We start from the raw sequence: 7,587 nt of genomic DNA on the forward strand, positions 1-7,587 counted from the left end.
ACAAAAAATCAAAGTAGCATCCAAAAGATGAATTTTGCACTAAAACACACTAAAACTTAATAAAATCTACTAAAAATGCTATGAAGATGCTATGAAAGCGTATAAGAAATCTACTTATCACGACACCAAATTTAAACTGTTGCTTGTCCTCAAGCAACAAAAAACAAGATAGGACTAATTGAAAGAGAAGAATACATAAGATCATAGAGTTGTCAATGAAGCTTAGTTCCAATTACTGAATGGGGATATTAGTTCTTTATTTCTGAATAGCTTCGGCCTCTCACTTTCCTTTGAAGCTCAGAAATATCGGCATGCTTTGGAACTTAGATTCCGGATGATATTACTGATTCTCTTCTTTTATCTTTTCTTGATTCTTAAACACAGCTTCTTTTTTGTGCTTTGCACCTTTGAGCCGAGCCGTGTGACTTTAAGCGTTTTGTTTTCAAGTATTACCACCGGATACATAAACGCCACAAGCACTTAACTGGGGGAACCCTTTGGATTCAAATTTAGCTTTGCTTAAATTCCCAGACAGTGGTGCTCAGAGTTCTTAAGTATACTCTTTAGCTTTAGATCACGACTTTAACTGCTCAATCTCAAACTTTTTACTTGACACATTCACACCATAAGCATTTAGTTAGGGATAGCAACTCATTTGAGCTTTTTAGGCCAATTTTGATCCTCCTAACCATTGATACTCAAAGCCTTGGATCTTTGCTTCTTGTTTATTTCTCTTTTTTTTACTATTTCTTTTGCTTCAAGAATCAATATTTTTTATTTTTGAAAGAATCAATAATACTTCTCTAAATTCACTGCTCTTCAAGAGCCAATATGCTCAACCTCAATATCAAACATGCACAGTTAATTTATACATTCAGAAAGTAAAGATAGGGCCACCACATCTTAAGTAATTGGAATAACTCATGATATAACTCAAAACCTTGTGCATTTTTACCACCTCTTTTTCAATATTTTTCTTTAAGCTTGTTGAAGGATACGTGTGACATCTTATATAACACAAAGAAAAGAAAACAATACTAGAAAAGAACGAAATACTAGATATGATCATGAACTAGAATAGAAAATAGACGATAAAATAAAGTACAATGAAAACAGAAATAACATAGACGGAAGGAGAATGAAACTCAACCACCTCAGTGACAGCTACTGCTCCCTCCAGAGAATTCTCTAGAGCGTTTGAGCTCCTCAATATCTCGCCCCTGTCTCAGCTGCTCCTCCCTCATGATTTTCTGATCCTCCTTCATGATCCTCTGATCCTCCCTTATTTGATGGAGGATGACAGAGTGATCTTAATGCTCTATCCTCAACTAATTTACAGATGAAGTCAGCTCCCCTAGGGATGTGTTCAATTGGTCCAATAGTCACAGAGAGGGAAGTACATCCCCTAAGGCATCTCCGGGACCTCTAGTGGTGATGGCTGAATAGGCTCGTGCTGTGGTGCGTGTGCAGGCTCCCTGACATTCTGCATCATCCTTCTTGTGATGGGTTTGTCTATCTCAATGAGGGTGTCTCCTACTATGCGAACTCCAGTTGAGTTGCATATGCGATAGATAAGGTAGGGAAGCGCTAGCTGTGCTTGGGTGGAGGCCTTTTCTGCTATCTTGTATATCTCTTGAGGTATTACCTCGTGCACCTCTGATGAGCGGATATTTTATACGATTTTTGGCATCTATTTCATATAGTTTTTAGTATGTTTTGTTTAGTTTTTGTTAAGTTTTTATAGGTTTTAATGTTAAATTCACATTTTTTGGATTCTACTATGAGTTTTTGTGTTTTTGGACAATTTCAAATATTTTCTGGCTAAAATTGAAGAGCTGGAGCAAAAGTCTGATTCAGAGACAAAGAAAGCACTGTAGATGATGTATGGATCTGACCTACCTTCACTCGAAAGAGCTTTTCTGAAGCTACAGAAGTCCAAATGAAGCGCTCTCAACGGCTATGGAAAGCTGACTTTCAGAGCTTTCCAGCAATGTATAATAGTTTATACTTTGCTTCAAATTAGAAGGCCAAAAACTGGCGTCCAATGTCAGCTTCTTGCCCCCATGCAGGCGTCCAGCGCCCAAAGAGCAGAAACCAACATCCAAACGCTCAGAGAGGACCCCCTAGCCAGCGTTCAACACCCTAGAAGCCTCATAGCACATGGATCACATCAAAGCTCAGCCCAAACACTCACCAAGTGGGACCTAGAAGTGGATTTTAGTGCTGATAGACTATTTTGCCCTTACTAGTCATCTGTTTAGTATTTAAAGTTATTTTTACATAGTCATTAGAACAACATCCATACTTTACACACCACATTCGAGTTTTACATTGTATTTCCTTTCATTATGAGTTTCTAAACCTCCTACGTTGAGGGGAGGAGCCCTGCTGAGTTCTATGAATTAATAAAAGTATTACTGTTTCTTCTTCGATCCGTGTTTGATTTATTTCTAAGATGTATATTCGATCTTCAACATGGTGAATAGGATGATCATTGACAATCAGCTCTGTTTATCATACTAAGACGAACGTACCTGACAAACACCCGCATCTACTTGCGTTCGTGTGAATACGTGAATAGAAAGCACGAGCCAACAGCTATGTTTATACATCTCTCAGACAGCTAATCCACGACTTCATTGGGGACTTCTCGAGACACCAGTTCAGTCAATTTCTGGGGAGATTAGGGTCTCTGTGGTATAGGCTAGAATCCAAAGAAGCAACATTCTCTGGTCCAGAAGATTTGACCTTGTCTGTGGCGTTTTGAGTAGGATCGCCAAGAGAATGATCTGCTAGAGCTTCACTCTTCGTCAGATTGGATGACCACGGCCAATGGCTTTCAATCTATAGCAGAGGAGATCAATGACCACGGCCCATGGCGTTGATCACATACAGCCTACCATTGAAGAAATCACTCGCAAGCAAAGAAGACAGTAATACCAGAGTTAATCCAAAAAGACAAAGCAACTCCAATCTTCAACTATATTCCTATTATTGACTCCAATCTTCTGATCTAAGGAGGTGTTTACAACAAGTTAAAGCACAATACTCCGGAAGAAACCTCTCAGAAAACTTTGAACAAGAAAAAAGAGACATGGCCGAACCTGAGAGTGATGTCAGAAAGATGCTTGGTGACTTCACCATGCCTACCTCTGATTTTTATGGCAGAAGTATCTCTGTACCTGCCATTGGAGCTAACAATTTTGAGTTTAAACTTCAGTTAGTCTCTCTTCTGCAGCAGAACTGCAAGTTTCATGGATTTCCAATAGAAGATCCACATCAGTTTTTAGCTGAGTTCTTACATATCTGTGATACTATAAAGACTACTGAAGTCTACAAACTTATGCTCTTTTCCTTTGATGTAAGCTGAATTTTAAAAGACACATAGCATTTTCCTTTATATATAGCATTTTCCTTTATATATTTGGATTAAAAGAAAATCAATTAACTATAGAAGAAAAAAAATGTCAGCTGGAGACATACAAGCACTATTTGAACAGCTAAAAGATGGTTAATTACAAATTAGTAGTTGGGGAATACATCCATGGAATATCCACTTGAATTGGATTATAGTTTAAAAAACCTGTAACTAACATAGAGGTGGAAAAGATGGAAAACGACGTCACAAGTAATTTTGATGGCGGAGAAGAATAATATTAGATAGTATATATACCCGTAAGTAATTTTCATGGTTGGGTTGAATACATATACCCGCATGTACACCTTACATGAGTTTGTTAACAAAGAGTAAGTTCATAAAAAAATTTAAATTTATGTCAAAAAGAATAATAAATCAGTTTTAATATGTGAACAATTACTAACCTACCTTATCATCATATATGAATTATAAATAATTTAAAAAATAACACTATTTTTCTTACAATATATCTTTATCATGCAACTCAAGTACAAGCCAAAACACTTTCCCCTAATAAAAATACTTACAAAATATACCGGTATAAAACAGTAAAACTTCATAGAAAATATCATCAAATATAAAGCTATATAAATTTGCCTCAACCAAATTCTTAATTTCGTTCTTTATCTTTAGACCATAAAGAAAATAATTTTGAGAAAAAAAAAAATCAAACGTTACCAGACTTAATTACTCTCAAAATTGACCATATGACAGTAGAAAGGTATCACACTTGCAGCCTATTCTAATATGAATAAGGAGGGGATACTAAAAAAAGACTAACAATGGTATGATTTGGACAGATATGTAAGTTAAATTTAAGTTTAATTGCTGCTAAGCATAGCATCATGATTATGGAATTGATACGAACTAGAGGACTCTTCATTCACATTGCCATCACTCGTTGTGATAGAATTGGAATTAAGTCTATCCACAGTGGTCTTATCCAAAGTGATCTTTTCAAAATCAGTTGCTGAGTTATTATAACTTGATCCACCCATAGATGTTGAACCAAAATCTGCCCGATTCAAAGGAGTGGGCAGCCACTTCATCCAATCCTTCCGCCTTCTCAACTTATCACCCTAGAATAAATTAGCATTGAAACTATTAAGTTAAAAGAGGAGAAGCTCAATTTTAACTTCAATACATTAAATTATGCAATATATAATGCAGTAGAAAGGTTACCTTCACTTCTATAATAGTAGATATTCTCAATGAATCTATAATCAACTCAACATTGCTTGTCAAACTTTTAACCTGGAAAAGTCGTACACATGGATTATACTATATATATTCACAAAGAATGTTAGGTCAGTTAAAATTCAATAATCCAATAACTTACACGACGAAAGCTTGCAACCAATCTAACTGGAACAAAGCCCTGATCATCCATGTTAGAACGTAAAAACTCATCTTTCACTAAATTAGTATCACTGAGAAATAATAGCAAACTGTTAAAAGGCTTTATTTTCAAATTATATAATACAAAACATGTAAATTTACCTAAAATAATAATCAATTTGCTTGACTATTGCATTGACAAGAGAAGTTTCTGCAACAGGATAGAACATTGCAGAAGGAGGTCCATGGGTAAAGAATGGCATACCCCCAAATGGTTCAAATTGTAACGTTGGAAAATAACAATATTCTGAAAAGAAAAAACATTATTTGTTTTTGCTTTTCTGAGAATACACCTAATAGAATTAAAAAACCAACAAACTCAATAACCAACTAACCAGGAAAGCCAGCATGGTTTACAAACGGTGGTATAGGCTGAGGACCTGCAAATGAAGGGGTATTAGGTGGAAGCGGGCTCATTGCTCGTGTTGGAAACATCCTTGGCGGGTGTAACTGAGGATCTCTGGTATGTGCATAATTTTGGCGATCCTGATCACTCCGGATGCCATAATTATGAAAAGAACCACCAGTACGTGGATGATGCCCAAAAGTCCCCCTGCGAGATGGACTCCTATGTTCAATCATTGGTGGCACGAAACTCCCAACCGGAGACCTTGCACCCCAGCTACTATTCCTGTAAGGATCTCTTGGAACAAGGGCTGCCACCCCTGCTACCCCATTAGGAAAGCTAGTTGGAGGCATCTGAATTACAGGAAAAGGGGGTGGTGGTGGGGGAGGAGGAGGAGCAGAGAAGCTCCTCATTGCTTGAACAGGGCCAGCACCATTGCCATTGCCATTGCCATTGACATTGCCGCCTCCACGCTTTATTAGTCTTTGTCTACCAGCCCCACCATAAACTGATGTTGGATTAAGTCTTGCATTGCCAACTCCTTGCTTTCCAGGAGAGTGTGAAGCAACCGGACCCTGCCAAAGTCATGTATCATATTCTGTAGATATAACATCATCTCACAAATTTGTGGTTTTGTAGCACAATCACAAATCAACCGAATAAAAAAATAAATGAATAAATACAATCATAATCATAAGGGATAAACAATAAGCTTAAGTAGGGAAATCTAACCCGAGGAGTAGGTTGCGATCCATCAAAAGCAGTCTTGGAAGATGAGGCCTCAGGTGACAACTTAGTGGTAGGCTTGGTGGAATCTGACAAAGCGGGCCAAGAAACAGCGTCCATTACCTTCACAGCACAAGCATCTTCTACGCCGTTGGATTGCCTCCTCCACGCGGGTTTCTTAGGTCCACCCGCATTATTGCCCGCCTTATCAGCATCCAAGCTATCTACACTTGCTGCAGCCGCGGTGGCGCCATCGGAATTAGAACTTTCAAACGGCGGCGAGGGATCGGAGGATTGCAGCAGTTGGTCGGTTGCAGAGGAGGACGAGCAAGACGATGGCGACAGCAATTGGTGGACGGCGGCGGAGGGTGGCTCAACGTCGGGGCCGCGAACGACTTGAGCCCAAGGAGAAGGTAGGTTTTTTCGCGGGAAATTAAGGTTACTGGTGGGAACATTTGTGGTTGTGGCGGCAGCAACAATGGGAGAGTGGTGGTTAGAGGAAGAATCAGCCGCGGTGGTAACCATTGCTGATTGATCGGAATACAAAATCAAAATAAAATCGACAAAACAGTAATTTAAGGAAAAAGATAAAAGAGAAGGGGGCCAAAAATAAATGAAAGAAAGAGTGAGGGTTTAAGTTGGGAGAATGGGGTTTGAGAAGGACGATTTTAATGATTGGAAGAAATGGCCATTATGGTTGCCTCGCTCGCCCTTCAGTCCCAAACACAAAACCTGCGATCCCTCACTCTCCTCTCTTTCTCCTTCACTATTAACAATTTAACATAAACACCAAATAGTGTAGACTGTATACTGATTGTAGATCCTTTCTTTTGTATCTATGTATGACCAAAATCAGTTTTGGTTACTTCTTTTTTAGAAAAAAAAATTAATTATTATTAATCATGTTCATTAATTAATAAAAATATTTAAAAGTGCATGTAACATTTTAATAAGTAAAATGAGATTCTTTTGTGTTAAACATTCAATAAATTAGAGAAAAACTAAAGTATATGATTTTTTTTTATCAGAATATTACATTAGTTATATTTTTTATTAACGAGTGTCAACAAAATGTTTTGATTTTGATTTTTAACTTTTTAGTTCATCTATTTTAACATTAAGCTTACTCTCATGTATATAATTGTAAAAATATTACGTGAACACAAAAAAATTAATTAATATATATAGATGTAATTTAATTTATTTTTAAGGAAAAGTCTAGGGGTTAACAGTTTTATTAGAGGAAGGTGAACCATTGGATGAAATTTCACACCAATCTCACACCATCAAATCATCATTGATCGCTAGTTGATGGCTAACAATTACAAAAATTGCTCGCCCTAACATTGCTCTATTTTTAATATATCTGCGCCGCTCTCTGTCGGCCCCACCACGCTACTGCTAAAGCCATCGTAATTTGTGTCTTCCAGCTCAGTCCGCCACCACCAAGTCGCTGCTGAAAATCGTCGTGATATGCACCTTCTTAGATTTGTGTTGTCCTCAGCTCGCCTATATCACGTCACTGCTGAAATGGGCATACTCCGCTTTGTTCTGTCCCTATTCTTCATCTATTGGTGAAGCCTCTCTCTCTCTTTTATTTTTGTTTTATTTTTTATACACTTTTTATTAATATTTCTTCAATTCAGCTTCGCTTCTTCATTTCTGAAATGTGCAATCTGAAATTGTCTTTTAGTTTTGT

The 7,587-nt window shown here is 37.5% G+C and overlaps 1 protein-coding gene across 3 annotated transcripts; it reads right to left on the reverse strand.

Annotated features, from left to right (window-relative positions):
• Positions 1–4,019: 4,019 nt before the first annotated feature.
• On the reverse strand, positions 4,020–6,664 carry LOC130969800 (la-related protein 1C-like). Of its 3 annotated transcripts, none has more exons than XM_057895690.1 (6): positions 5,895–6,664; positions 5,152–5,737; positions 4,919–5,063; positions 4,758–4,848; positions 4,601–4,672; positions 4,020–4,497 (listed from the first exon to the last, which is right to left on the reverse strand). In XM_057895690.1, the coding sequence occupies exons 1-6, from the start codon at positions 6,411–6,413 to the stop codon at positions 4,240–4,242; spliced, it is 1,671 nt and encodes a 556-aa protein (XP_057751673.1). In that variant the 5' UTR covers positions 6,414–6,664; the 3' UTR covers positions 4,020–4,239. The 3 variants fall into 3 exon arrangements, 2 of the variants coding, with proteins under 2 accessions (XP_057751673.1, XP_057751671.1); XM_057895688.1 differs by having other exon boundaries at positions 4,758–4,866; XR_009081927.1 differs by having other exon boundaries at positions 4,260–4,497; positions 4,758–4,796.
• Positions 6,665–7,587: the final 923 nt, after the last annotated feature.

This window comes from Arachis stenosperma, chromosome 3 (assembly GCF_014773155.1).
Source record: "Arachis stenosperma cultivar V10309 chromosome 3, arast.V10309.gnm1.PFL2, whole genome shotgun sequence".
NCBI lineage: Eukaryota > Viridiplantae > Streptophyta > Magnoliopsida > Fabales > Fabaceae > Arachis > Arachis stenosperma.

Excerpts from the sequence above, each read along its gene's own strand:
- LOC130969800 (XM_057895688.1), bottom strand. The coding sequence starts at position 6,413 with ATGGTTACCACCGCGGCTGATTCTTCCTCTAACCACCACTCTCCCATT. Across the intron at positions 5,738-5,894 it reads GATCGCAACCTACTCCTCGG|GGTCCGGTTGCTTCACACTC; the intron begins GTTAGATTTCCC and ends TGACTTTGGCAG. Across the intron at positions 5,064-5,151 it reads AAACCATGCTGGCTTTCCTG|AATATTGTTATTTTCCAACG; the intron begins GTTAGTTGGTTA and ends TTTTCTTTTCAG.